The sequence below is a fragment of the Onychostruthus taczanowskii genome, unplaced genomic scaffold (genome assembly GCF_017590055.1).
Source record: "Onychostruthus taczanowskii isolate IOZ18803 unplaced genomic scaffold, ASM1759005v1 scaffold73, whole genome shotgun sequence".
Lineage (NCBI taxonomy): Eukaryota > Metazoa > Chordata > Aves > Passeriformes > Passeridae > Onychostruthus > Onychostruthus taczanowskii.
The window spans coordinates 2367698-2382316 of NW_024505118.1; the positions used below are offsets into that span (position 1 = coordinate 2367698).

Consider the following 14619-nt stretch of genomic DNA (forward strand, 5'->3'; position numbering starts at 1 on the left):
TGTAGTGGGTAGGTGTGGTACATGTGAATGGGCCACACTGTTGCTTAAAAGGAAGATTGACTTCTGCAGTGGTTTTTTTAGTTTGACCATTACACTCCTCATTAAATACCACTTGTTTCTAATATTCCTCTGCTCTCCAATGTCTGCAAATCATCTGTGGTTAATTTCAAGAGTTTAGTTGAGAGCCTGCAGCTAATAAAATTCTGCTTTTCTTTTTGTATACATTGGCTGTTATTGTCACAGCATTGCTTGGCTGCTTCTTTTGTATGGGCATGTTGGCAGATTCTGGCAATATTATTTCAAAGTGTATTTTTGTATTACTTTTTGGTAGATTGCAACATGAAATTTCATTTTTAGAAAAGCTGCATGTGCCGAATTTCCCTCCTCTCTCTCAAAAGAAGTTCAGTGTATCTGAAAATTAGGCAAATTAAATCTGTGGTGTTTGCATTTAATAAACAATAATTCAGCAAAGTTATTGCTTTCATGATGCTTTTGTTGTAGTGTGTACACTGTTCCGAGCAGTGTAATTAAATGCCATCTTATTAGCCTTCCTCCTTGGTTTTCTTTCTTATCCTTTCCTCTAATCCCCAGTAATCACTGTCACACTCCCACGGATGCTGAAATGTCTGCTCCACCCTAACTTAGTTCACGTTGAGAAAAAATATCTTTCTCTTACTTTTAACATACGTTCTTACTGGACATCAGTTAAAGCTTAGACCAGCTTGTCTCAACTTTCATACTTCTTTTTTTGTCTTGGAGAGGTGAGGTCTGCCTTTGTGAGTTACCCTGTAATATCTGTATATACATGCATGCTCTGTATGTGCTAATACAGAATATATCCTGAGTTTCTTTAAGATTACCTGCCAGATTTTCAGAATGAGCAGGTGGACATAATCATGCCAAGCATAAAAAATATTTTAAATATCTTTTTCTCCCCCTTGAATTTCATTTTCATTTGTGTGATCACGTTAACAGACAGTACCTTACATAGAAAGAATACTATCCCAATTAATTTCTTTGGCTATTAAGTAGATTTACAAATTGTGAGATAGTTAACCCATCTTTTTTTTCAATTCCTGACTGAAATGCAAATGGAGAAGGTAATTGCGATCCATACGGTGGGTTTTTTTCCAGTATAAATCTTCATGTAAACATCCCTTCCTACAAATTAACTTGGCTTGTGTTCCTTACTGTGTAGCTGTATTCAGCTCATACAATGTCACATTCATCCCATTCTGTACCTCGAGACATGTTTGGACTTCCAGTATTACCAAATTTGCCCTGACTCTGCCCTGTGATTGTGGCCATGTTCCCACTTGTACTAGAAAATTTTTGGAAAATCCATGTGAGGAGAAATGCAAGCAAAAGTAAACATTGGTTTCCCAAGAACCATGGATGACTTGCTATGAGATGGAAACACTGCTGCCAAAGAAGCAACCTGTGCTGTTCATAGAAGAATTCACAGCTGACATACAGGGCTCCTTCCAGAGTCCATAGAAAAAAAGCAGCTTAAAGCCTGATCCTGTAGGGCTTTCAGTGTAAAGTTTTGTCTGCATCCTACATTTCCAATGTGGGCATGTAATACGTGTCATAATTTGAATTTCCCCTGATTTCAACCAAATTTCAGAAAATAAAGTTTTAAGGAGTTGCTGTTCCTTACAGGTCTGATGACAGTCTACAATGACAAGAGATGTTGAGAAAAGCTGTTATGAGAAATGAAGAATTAAAGGAACCCATGTAACTTAATCTGTTGAGCAGATACTCAACCATACCTGCTGGGGGCTCCTGTACAACACCATGTCTTTAACAAAGTATGTCTGACAGTGTTGGGCAGTTGTTGCCCTATGCAACAGGGCATAGTTCCTGTTGTTGGGACAACAGGTACTATGTTATGAACCCTTTCCGAAGGAAGCAGGTCTGAGATTTTTTTTTTTGGTTGCTGGTGAGAGGAAAATATGTGCTCTGCCCACTCTGGTGGGTCTGAGAGCCAAGAGTTAAGCTGAGATTTAGCGTGGAAAGGAGTTTGTGGCAAAACTTTCCCTGAGAATCAAAAGGCAGACAACTTCCCCAGGAATCCCCAAAACTGTGATGGGAGGTGCTAACATACCAAAACTTAACTTGAAAAGTTCCTGGGACAAGATACAAACCCTTCAAGGTGTTGACTCAGCAGTACTTTTGTGTAGCATTGACTTTCCATGAGCTGCTCTATCTTCACTGTGTTTGTACCACAAAATGCTCAGTGACAGATTAGGATAAGAGGGGAGAAGGCAACCCTGCCTGAGGATGCCTGAATGGGTGGCATAACAAAACACCTCCTTAGCATGTTGAAATGGGTACTTAGCAATGTAAAATTAGTGATTTTCCTCATTTTCTGAATTCTGAGAGCCATTTTTGAAGGCGGGATGGAGCATCCCAATGATACGAATTACCTGTAACCACTTAGTCCCAGTGCTGCTGTTGAATACTTCACAGAGGCAGATTATTTTGTATTCCTCAGGTTCCTGTGGAAGATCTCTTCTGCTGTCTCTCCTCTTCCCCTGCTGGGTGACCTTCCTTGCTAACCATTGTGTTTCTCTATTTAATTAAATGTTCTAACCACTCTTTCCAGTTCTTTACCTTATTTTCTTTGCATAGAGCACCTCCTTTAGTTTCATCTAAATCTGGAAAAAAGCAGATCATATCTGCTCTTTCACATTCCCCATCCCCTTCTATGCATGCAAAAAAAAAAGAAAAAAAAAAGAAAAAAAAATTCAGTTGCCCTCCTTTCCGCCGTAGTCTCAGATTTCCTTTAGCACTTTTCTTATCCATGCACTTACTGTTCTCTTATTGACTTTCATTTTTTGCATTGCAAGTTTTTGCCTCCTCTGGTTCAAAAAGAAAACCCTTTGCCATACATATATATATAACTAGCATTCATTTTAAGTTGCACATAGTCAAAAAAATATCTGTTCCACTAAGCTGCTCCTGCTATTTCTCCTCTAACTCACTGTAGACAGTATTTTTACCTAACCTGTCAGGGATGTTCCTCAGAGCCCTGCTCCCTATTCTGGCCTTTCTCTATAGCTTCAGCTCTGGACATTGTCCTCTGTTTCCTTGAATCATCCCCAGTGCTGCAGCCTTGACTTCATGACAGCGTGGCTCTGCTGTGCACGGTGGTGGGGAATCAAGACAGGCAGATAGAGAATAATTTCTTGGTATGACTTTCCTGTTGTAAATGAGGTGTATTGGTGGGTTAAATCAAATATGTTTGGTACAGAACTACACAGATTGAATTAAGTAATATGAGATTATTTCAGATCTCCTTGACATTTCCTTTGCCTTTTTCTCCTGCCTGTGATTACCCTCAGGATATTTTGTCTTCTGTGCATAACAATAGTCTCAAGATCAGGCAAGAATGTCCTATATAATTGCTTTTCTGTAAGATCATGAGTTGACAGAAGCTCATCTAGTTGGTACATGTGATTTGCTGCATTGTTGTAGCCTGTGTTTAATGTATTTGTATTAATTCATGATAACTTTTCATTATGTAAAATAACTGTTGAGGAAGGTGAGCACTAGAGCAACGGACACAAAACTCAGCTTCCAGCATCAGGAGAATTGGTATAATAATATCAGGAAGGTCTCACTTCAAGAGAACTGATTTTGTACAAAGCACCTGCCATAGATAACTTCAGTGAATAAAAGCTCCCCTTAGCTTTGGTGCAGCTGCTGCTGTTATGGAGAACTATTTATAGATCACCTCAAGTACTGAAAGGGTGAAGAAATTAAATAATCTTTGCAGTCTGTGTTCAGTAGGTAAATTTCTAATTCCATCTTAATGAAGGAACTGAGTCAGAGAGGTGAGGTGTTTTGGCAAAGGCTATTCTGTCCTAAATGATTAAACAAGCCAGTGTTAGAACTCTAGAGCCCTTGGGTTCTAATTAGGGAGAAAAGGTGATGTTTACCATGGAGTTCAAATAGGTCATCACTTGCCCTCACCCCAGGCTGGAAAGCAAATTAAATGATTGAGAGGAAGACAGTCACACTACAGAGTATTGCAATAGGGGGTGCTAGTTTACTATGAAATTATACGAGAATTAAGTAATTTGATGCCTTATTTAAAATGTGGGTGCGGAGACTGTGTAGTGTTTCTCATTCTAGACTTTGGCCATTAAAATAATAATTTGACATTTCAGGTTTTGTTCTTCTAAGTTCTCCTTATAATTTGTCAATTAGGTGACTTGGAAATAATAAGACATATTGGTTAAGTCCAGGGACCCAGACTCAGGGAACCTGAGATCCACCAGCTCCTCAGACTGTCCTGCAACAGAGTTTTGGCCCAGGCACCCCTCACTGTGCTGTCCCTATTCCTTTCCCTAGGAATTCAGGACTGCTCTGAGCTCTGGTCTCAGGGGCCTCTGAGGAGCAGGGAGTAAAGCTGCTTGGTACAGACTAGTACTAGGTACTGAAAAGATATGTCAGGCCTGTAATACCTGGGGTTGGTTTTAATAGCACCTACAAATCATCCTGACTGGCTGAGTGTGGAAGAGCATCTCCTTGGCTAATGAAAAAACCACTTTTTACTGAGCTACTACTTACAGATAACTTTCCAAAACCTTGTAGAGAGGGAATCAATCTCTATCTTCTTTGTAGATGCCAGTGCACTAGGGGTGAATATACAGGCACGGTATAGATCAGCATAATGAGCTCTTAATAAAACTACCCAAAGTCCAACACAGCTGTAGTGGTCCCAAGTTAGTTTCCACCGTAGACTACCTGGTTTCTGTGTTTGTCACTTAGAACTAGTCTTGCTGTATCCTAGTTTTTCATACTGAAGAATGTCAAATGCTTCATTAAATGGAATTGCATAATAAAAGTTGGTAAAAGAACATGCTGAAAGGCAAGCTAACTGAACTGAGCCTGCTCAGGCTGATATCTAGGCTGTCTGCCATTCCAGGTGTGATCACAATGATGAGCATTTTGACAAGCCCTGCTCAGGCTGATATCTAGGCTGTCTGCCATTCCAGGTGTGATCACAATGCCCTCATGTCCTGGAAGGAAAAGAAAGCTACTCACTGACATGGCTCCAAATCAATAACAGCTGAATTTCTTCATTTTCCTGGAAGCACAGGAAAACAGAGGTGAAGAGAGTGAGCAGGGTAACCTGCTCAAAAAGTCTCTTTTGCCTTTTCAACCCTCCTTCACAAGAAGAACCATCAGGATAGCTTAGAGTGACAGTTCTTAGGTCATTGAATACACATGGGTGTTTTTCAGAGAAGTTTGCAGAGTGAAAATAGTATGTTTAAAGCTAATATTAATTTAATTTCAAAGGAGATACTTGAGTTGATTCACGTCCTGTTGTTTTTACTGAAAAATATACCTGCATTGAGTATTCAAAGAAAGCCAGCCCAATAAGCAGTCCACCAAAAAATCCCTTTTTGGCCCCCTAAAGCAGAGAAGCAGGAATTTTGCAGATGGACATTAATTTTTTGTAAGTATTTGATAGTCTCTTTACATTGGTACAGCAGCAGGATACAGCATTATTTCTCAACAGCTCCCATTATTTCTCAGGACCTCCTCCACTTCTTGCAGTGTTCCTCACAGAAGCATCCCTGACTTGCCTCGGAACTAATGGCACTAATACCTTGAGAATTTTGATAAAAAAACATGAACTGTGTAACCCTTCTTAGTCTTTTTATACCAATACATGAAAAAACATAATCCCTGCCACTTGTGTAACCATAAACAAAGTAATCAGATTAATCCTGCTGTAGTACTTTGAGCTGTAGATTTACTTTGGAAAGATGCTTTTAAATCTATAGATAATTAGCAGAAGTAATACTCAATTTCTAAAGACTGCTTGCTTAAAATCTTCTTATTGTTGGCATCCTCTAAAGTGGGAGAATGTTGTACCTGCAGAACACTGTAGGAAATGTAGAACACCTCTGACAAACCTAATGCTCTTTACACTGTCTGATGTCAATTTTCAGTTGTATTTTGGAAATGTCAGACATATTTCCTTTTCAGCAGGGACTTTGATAACAAATTTTGAACTTAACAAATGACAGTACAGAGAATAGAATTTTTTCATCATGCAGAAGGAAATAAAGTGGTATAAACTGCATTTCAATTTCTTTCACTTTATATTACTCAAATGTATTTAGGATTTGTTTTTGTTTTCCAGAAACTGGCCTATACTAAGGAAGCAATGGGCAGGTGAGTATCTGTGTTGTTCTTGCATTTTATTCTCTCTGGAGATAACAACAAGGCTGAGCTGTGACATTTTGTAACCTTTCCTCTCTTTTTCTTGTCAGTTCCTGTGCTGATTGGTCATGTGGGTAAGTAGTTTTCCCTTTCTAAAGGCTATTGGTAGGTCCTTTCTCTGGTTCTTGCTGCTGCTGGCATTGATTGGTGTACTGAAGATGGACAACATTCACCTTTGTGCAAAAGGATGTATTGAAAAGTGTGGTGGAGAAATCTGGTGGTTCTTGCATGTGAACCTCTGTCCTGGCGTGGTTGGCATGCTCAAAATATCTCAGCCCGTCTGAGGCTTGTACTTGTGCTTAAGTGTGTCATCACCTTGTTGGCTGTCAGGCACAGACCCAGGCTATTTACCTGAAGAGTTTAGTGGGGGAAATCTATTCTGGGAAAGAGGTGTGTGTCCATAGTTACTTGTGTTAGTGTTCTGGTTTTCTTGCAAATCTTTCCCAGGCTTTCAGGTAGTCCTGGTCTTCATTACAAAAACAAAAAGAAAATGGAATATTTTGAAATGCTACTTTGAAAGACTTTCAAGAGATGTGTTCCATAAACAGTTACAAGGGAACTGGCTGTTTGGGCTCCTCACACTTTTAACAAGGCAATAAAACTGAAAACTGATTTATGGCATCTTTATAGCAAAGCAAACCTGAACTTTACCTGTTATTGTCGTGTCTTTTATTGAACTGAACACAAGTTCAAATTATTATTGCTCCAGTGCTACTCAGAACTTAATCTAAGCTGTTATTTTTAGGGTAATTCAAACCCAGACAATCGTGTGCTGAACTCCTCTGAAAAACTGGCAGGTTCAATTCTCTGCTTTACAAGACACATAAAGATATGCTAAATATGAGTAATTAAAATACCAGGAAGAGTCATCATTTAACAGACTTAGAAAAGCCCTCAACTTCTCAAATTAGTTATCCTCATTGAGATTTCGTAACCACAGCATAAGTTAAAATTAATAATGTGAGATGGTAATGGCAAATGTGATTCCTAAAAGGTTGGTTTCTCTCTGTCCTGTGGAGCTGAGTGCTCCTTTGTCAAGAGCACTCCCTGAAGCCTCCAGGTCAGCTGGGTAGTGTCCATCTGTTCTGAAGAAGTTTGAGTTTGAAAACCCACTGAATCCCTCTGTGTGATCATTCAGGAAATCTAGTAAATGTAGAGATACATAAGAGGAATTGGAGTCAATGCATCTAGAGTCTGCATGTACTGGGCTAAGCAGAGGAACAGTGCAAAAAGACCAGCTTTTGATTGAAAGGTGGATCAGAGTGATAAATGTTGTACTTGTCCAAAAGCCATCTTATGAAGCGTTTCATGGCAGCATTAAAGGAGTTCCAGTAGACAACTGGAAAACTTTGCCAAACTCAGTTCACTGTCGGGTTGTGCTGCATCTGTCTCAAAAATACACTGCTTTTATTTCAGTATGTATTGCTTCAGGTTGGGATCTTTGTTATTGCCAGTTTAAATTTTGAGTTTACTGTATCTTTTCCTCTATGGTTTGTTTTTTGTCTTGTGCTTGGAAATTGTAGTGTTTTATAGCATAAAGAGGGTGACCAAAGCAGGGACAGAAACAGGTAGACTTGCCCTGGGTAATGGAACATCAGGAGAAATTAGTAGAAATAAGTTTTCCATTATAAAATCCAAACTTACTCTAAGACTGTTGTGGACATTTTAGAGCATTCATGGTTTAAGGTGTGAAGCTTGTAAGCCAGAGTCCTATAAAAAACAAAGTCATGATTTTCTGTCATGGGTAGAAGATATCTAACTCCAGATGTCTTGTCCCAAGAGGAGTAAGTCAGCCATCTCAATACTGCCAACAGCTAATGTTATTCCCTGAAAAATTAACCACGCCTCCCAGTAAAGATCAGAATAAATGTTCTTCTAAAAATATTTTGTAAGAAATTAGCATAAGTACCCAACCCAGGCCCACCATCAGCCTCTAAGTGCAGGATGGTGAATCCAGTGTCAAGTCCCTCCTGCAGAAAGGAAGAGTGAGTGCAGTTCTACCCTCTCCTGGCACTGCTGTTCTCACCTGCTGACCCACCTGTGCAGTATGGTCCAGTGCAGGGCAATGCTGGGCATTGTCACCCAGCTGTGCCCCTTGTGTCAGAAGGGATGACTGTTCTGGCCTTGTCTCGAGGGAAGGCAGGACTGTCCTCAGTATCTAGATGAGATGTTCAGGTGAGATTCCCACACTGCCAGGGAAGAGCAGACTTTTCTAAATGGTGCCTTGGAGTGAGGGTCTAGACATCAGAGACTAGTTTCTGATGTGTCCTGTGGTGAGATCTAGGGTTTCTGATGACTGTGCAGAAGCAGCCATTTCACTTTGGAGGCCTGGCACTGGGCATATTTCTCTGTGTGTTTTCCCAATGATAAGAACAAGAGAAATTTTGCCATGGGTTCTAAAGCATAGCCCCTACACAAGAAACTATTCCATAAGCTTTGACCAATCTCTTTTACTCTGTGAAACTTTTTTTTTTTCTTTGAAACAATTTCTTAATTTGGGGTTGATCTGGAATGGAAGACAGGCCTTTGATATCTGTTAGTCATTTTAACTATACTACCTCTCTAAATCAAATCAAAACTGTGCTGAAAGCTATAAACAGCTGTAGAATTGAAGCTGTGACTTGAGTAGTTTGATACAACTCATATAACCATACCTAGATATCAATATGGTGTCTCCCTCTAGCTGGAAAAAGCTGACTTCATCTGGTTAAATGCTGGGATAGCTTTAAAGTAGCCTATGGAAAGGTGCCTTGTGCTCTTGTGCTTTAGTCCCTGGAATAACTCCCAATCCGGCATTACTGACAGTGCGTAACAGCAGGATGGAAGTGTGTTCCCGTAAGGTTTAGAGCATGCATTCACGTAGGTTAAATGCTCAGCTGCCCTAGCCTTTTCAGGAACTGAGGGATTAAACTAAGTACCACCAAGGAGAAAGCCTCAAAAGGAAAAGCCATATGTGGGACACAAGCCAGATGTGTACAGAGCAGTGCAATGGACATTACTGTAGAGTTTTTGCCCCAGTTGGAAGTGTCAGAGCACTACATCAGCTAAAGACTTTTCCTGATTGCTTTATTCAGTAGGCCACTGGCACTTCAAACAATGAAGTTCTGTCTCTTAATATTGGAGTCGTTCTCTTGACAATAGGATGGTTCTTTTATCTAATTCCTGGGGGATCAAAAGCCAGATCTTGAGAAACAGCTGCAAAGAAGTAGCAAAGAAGTAGCACAAAATTGTTGCAGCGGAAAACAAGAGTTTTTATGTCACAGCCTTGCTTGAGTGCTGTATGCACAACAGCACACTGAGGAAAAGATAAAGAGGATAGGATAGTTGAAAAGGAGGAATATAACAAACTACTTTTTGACTTCTTCAGGAGCACTTTTTAATGCAAAATGAAATGTGTAGAGGCACGTGTCCTTTCTGATGGTACTTGCCGATTCCAACCTCACTGAAATTAGTTGCAGTAAATCTTGCCCAGACCTTCTGTCTTCTGCCCATGTTCTCTGCCTTGGCAAATCTGGAATCCATATTTTATCAGCAGTGGTAGCAATGGATGATGATGTATCAATTTGGCTTTTGCAGTATATATCTAAATGTGCTTCATGAAAGAGTAAGAGCTTGTCTTCTGTCCTGGGATAATTTCATCAGTTCAGCAGTTCTGCCTGCAGTGATGTAGAAACCTACCTGAGTTTCTCTACTCTTTGCATGTGGACTTGGCAGTGATATTCCTCATTTCAGACATTTTCTTTTATCATCTGCACAGCTTTACCACATGTGAAGAGTTCCACACTGTTCTTTTTCAGTTGTAAATTTTCTTTTGTGCTCCCTACTGTCTGGTAGCAAGTATGAAAGGTTTGTCCTATTTTAATTAGAACCAAAAGAGAGGAAAATTCAAGAATTACCCAAATGAAAATGAAGACAAATTCATGAAAATATTAAAAGGAAGAGGATCTGAATACAAGGGTTTGTCTTGCATTCTGAAATTGCCTAAAAATACTTTTTAAATTGCATGCTAATTAGTTCAAGGCCAAGTGATTGAAATATTGAAAAATGAGAAAATTAGACAATAAATTTTTCTCACCTTTGCGTAACATGAGAATTGAAGTAATATTGTTCAAGAAAAAGAACAGCTTGACATAGCCAGTTAGACTTTAGAACATTCAAACTGACTAACAATATTATAAATAATGATAAACTGGTGGATGTCCACAACATGTAATACAAATTTGAAGATATTACCTTATTCAACCACAGAGTTGGGTTTGTCTTAAACCTTGAAGAGAAATGTAGAGAAAAATCTAACGAATACCTTCATAGAACTTCATGGGGACCTGTCAAATGGTATCACTGATGGCCCATTTGACAGGTCCAGAGTGTTGCTTCTCCTTGATAACACAGTATGGCTGCACATAAAGAACCAGGTCAGGCCTATGAGTCAGTGGAACTCTGTTTATGCTTTGGTGGACTGGAACTTGTCATGTCTTCTCCTGACATGACTGCTGTCAAACAGAAGTATGTACCGTGGGCCTTGAAAGAAGGGGGATGCAGGCTGTTTTTGTGAGCTGTGATTGCTGCATTAATATGTATAGGCTGTCCATGAGCACTGTTCGCTTCAGATCAGCTTCCTAGGACCTTATGGATCTTGTCTCACACTTGCCCAGATCCTGGTGTCTAACAGAGCTGTGTGATCTGAAACCGCTTGTTTCTGCCAAGGAAACACAAGTGCAGTGTTGTTTGTTCTGGTGCTTAGACGTCTGCTTATCCATATTCCTTCCTGCCTCTCCATACATATGTGTATGTTTTTATATTTTGCTTACTGCTCAGCCAAGATGATCCAGGGAACCACTCATGCAGGTAGGACAATGGAAATTACATTTCATGTATCTGTGTCTCAAAGTCACAATAAACTCTTGTTGGAATACAGTCCCTCTACCTGGAGTGGCTTGCTTGTGTAGGTAGAATTAAAAATCAAGTGTGGGCCTTGAATTAATCCTGGGGCAAAACTATAAAAATTCCCGTGTACTTTATGTGGTGCAAGTAGCGTGAATTTGAATCTGTGTTTACCTTGAAAAGATGTGTTCAGACAATCCAGTATATGCTCTGCCCCAGTATATGCATTTTGAGTGACTTCATTAGAGGTGCTCAGTACAATTGATGCATTTTTAGGTGATCAATAAAGTAGGCATTTGAAAAATGTTAAGGGGAAGTAGAAGGCAAAAAGAAAGCAAACCTCATTGTTCTGGAAAGTAATGAAAAACCAACGTTGTGTGTAAAGTGAGCTTGGTTACAGCATAGTGTCCTTAAAACTATATTTTCATCCTCTTGAAAAAAAGTGGTAGCTGATCATTTGACCAAATTTGGTGCTTTACTGATTTGATTAGATTTATTAGGGTTTTAGTAAGTGATGTTTAAGTGCTTGGTTTTTAATTTTCAGCCAGCTGTGCAATGGAATTCTGTCAGAAAATTTGGTAGTCCTGAGGGCTTGTATTTAAAAGCCCCTCAGCGCCAGTAAGAATATATTACCTGGCCTTGAGAAAGAGTGTGGTCTGTTGTTGCTTAAGGAGCTGGGTTTGCTACACAGCCTTAACTCTCACCTTGACACTGGTCTTACTCTCACCTCGCCTTTCAGCGCTATCCTGGCTGCCCCAAGGCCTGGCTTGAGCTGTGGTTTTCACCATGTGGCTAAACCAGTGCCTAAGGTGATGCTTGTGACAGAAGCACCCTGTTGGAGAGCTGCCATTTGTGGGGTCAGTGACAGAGAAAGTCCTCTTGGGCTTTTGAAACTTGGAGAACTTCACTTTGATGTGTCTATGACCAGTAATCTGACCTAGAATGAGAAACTGAGAAAGATATTAGGCCTTTCCATTTGTAAACTGCTCCTCTTTTGAAAGTGTGATTAATGTCACAGCATTTTGTTAGGGGTTTCTTGTCTACTTTGAAGATTTTTCCTTTAAAAACTCAAGCAGCTTAGTTCAGGGGGCTCCTGTCTGGGTGGGTCTGGGGCTGCCCCAAGGTGGTTCCAGACAGCTTTGATGGGCAGGGCTGAGCTCTACACTGGGGACAGCGGCAGCTAAGGGAAAGCCTGTGTGAGAAAGGGCAAAAACATGGCACAGGGAGAGGAAGAGGGAGCAAAAAGAATGAGAAACAGTGGTGTGTGGAATGCCAAGGCCAAAGGCACCACACCACAGCAAATCATGTAGTCTCTGCAGCCGAGGGAGGACTCTGACTGGAGCAAGCAGACCTTTCCTGAAGGAGCCGTTGCTCCTGCAGAGTGTTCACTGGGTAAAGGAGTCTGGAGTGAAGTTGAGCCTAGGAAAGAGTGAAGAAGTGGTGTTTTAATGTTAGTCTACTTTTCACTACCCAAATGTACTCAAATATGCAATAAATTAGTTTTCCCTTGAGTCTGATTTTCCCATGGAAGTAATCGGTGAGTGATCTTCCTGGCTTCATTTCAACCAGGAAGATTTCCATTGTATTTTCTCCCCTGTCTTATGGATATGGAGGGAGTGACAGAGTGGTTGGGTGGGTGTTTGGCCTTTGGCCAAGGCTAACCCTCACCAGAATTGGGTGTCAGTTGGTCAAATAGTAACTTTGGTTCTTTTGAGATGCCCTGAGTTGCAGCACAAGGGTGCAGAAGGCTGGCAGGGACAATGTAGGATGCATGGGTGCCCTGTGCCTTGTGGGGCAGTAGCTGGAGGTCAGGAGTGCCTGGAGGCCCCTCAGAGAATACTGGGCACCAACCTGTGGCCACCTGGATCAAGTCCCATGAGTCTCAGGTTGGGATCAGGGCTCCGCCACAGCAAATCATGTGTCTTGTTGTCCTCTTCTTAGAAAAGGGGGTAGGTACAAGACCCCGCTAATGTCTAGATATAGGTTTGAACAGACCAGAACATTAAAATCCTGTAGCAGAGTTTTTACTACTCATCGCTTTGCTTTTGTTGAGCTTCTATTCTGACCCTAGTTACGCTGAACAGTTTGTAAGAAATAAAATCACAAACTGGTTCACCTCTCCTGAAAAGTAGAGTCATTCTTGCTTCTGAACATTAAACATGATGCACTAAAATGCTCTGATGCTGTAATTTGGTGATACTCTGTTATAGATGTAATATACTTCCTATTGGAACAGGTAAAATAGGCATCTTGAAGTTAGGTGAACTTAATTGGAAAATGTTTCATCAGACCAATTAATAATTAAGCAATAGTTTTTATTGCAGTTCTAAGATGGAAATGAGTAAAGAAACTAAATCCCTCCAAAACATAACCAACATTCTCAAGAAAATATCCTTAAGAGAGCCTATCTTGTCAAAATTACAATTTTTAGTAAAATTTTCCAGTTTTGGAAATGATTCAAAGATTTCCTGAGTTTGCCAAAGAATTGGCAAAGTCAAAAGCAGTCTTGCACTGTGCTGGCTGAAAACAGGTACCAGTGTCCATGAGATGGAAGCAGGCACAAATACATTCAAAGCTTGCATGGAGTTCATTGATTTTATTTGTGCAAGAAAATATATGAAGGTACTGTTTAAATTCTTGAATAAGTATTTTCTGATTTTTTCATGTGGAAGTTTTTATTTTTTGTTAATGCTTTAGAATTGTTGTGGAGATCTCACCTGTCAGTTTAACATTCCCTGAACTATGTTTTGGTATAGTTAATTATTTTGTGGAGGATTGACTGTGCCTTCTGGGAAAGGATGGATGAAAAGATCCTTGATTCGAATAGAAAGTTCATCAGCTTTCCCTTCAGGTCTGTTTATTGGCACGTCTTATGTGTCTGTGAGGGGCAGAGAGAGAAAGTGTTTCAGATATTAACTCAGTGAAACGATGGTCTCTGATCATATGCTGGTGCTCTGGTGTCTATAGAATGTAACTGTGAGTCTGGTTGTCTGCCAGCCTTTTGGGTACTTGGAAGCCTTTTTTGGAGTAATACAAAGACTGACTGTACAGCCTGAAGGAGGAAAGATATCAGCTTTGAGTGGAGTTTTGCTTGAGGATAGGATGAAGTGCAAGACCAGTCATAGAGTATGTGAATCATAAAACAAACCTGGCATGGCCAGGAAGCATGGCTGATGTTGCAATATTAGAGTGAAGACTTGCTGCAACGAGCGTTTCATGGCACAAGTATGATCAGCAATAAAAAAGGAGATCCTTTAGAAGTGAGAGAAATATCTCAATACAATGAACTTCGGTAATGTTCATGTTCAGTTTCTCCCCTGCACTTAAACCTCCAGTCTTATTGCTTGTGCTGTATATATTAACAATATGACAAACTCAAAAAATAATTTTCCCTTCATCCAGGAAGGACTTGTTTCTGTCAGAGCATGTCTCCCACTGTTGGTAACTTGACAGTTGCTCCAGGCTTGCAGAATTGGCTCCAGGCAGCTTGGG

The 14619-nt window shown here is 40.3% G+C and overlaps 1 protein-coding gene across 1 annotated transcript in view; it reads left to right on the forward strand.

Annotated features, from left to right (window-relative positions):
* The window catches only part of IMPG2 (interphotoreceptor matrix proteoglycan 2), a 51782-nt gene that overhangs the window by 14709 nt on the left and 22454 nt on the right, over positions 1 to 14619 (forward strand). Inside the window, exons 4-6 of the mRNA XM_041422441.1 lie at positions 6164 to 6195; positions 6294 to 6317; positions 7806 to 7811. Of these exons, the coding sequence (XP_041278375.1) occupies positions 6164 to 6195; positions 6294 to 6317; positions 7806 to 7811 (62 nt within the window). The remainder of the gene's footprint in view (positions 1 to 6163; positions 6196 to 6293; positions 6318 to 7805; positions 7812 to 14619) is intronic.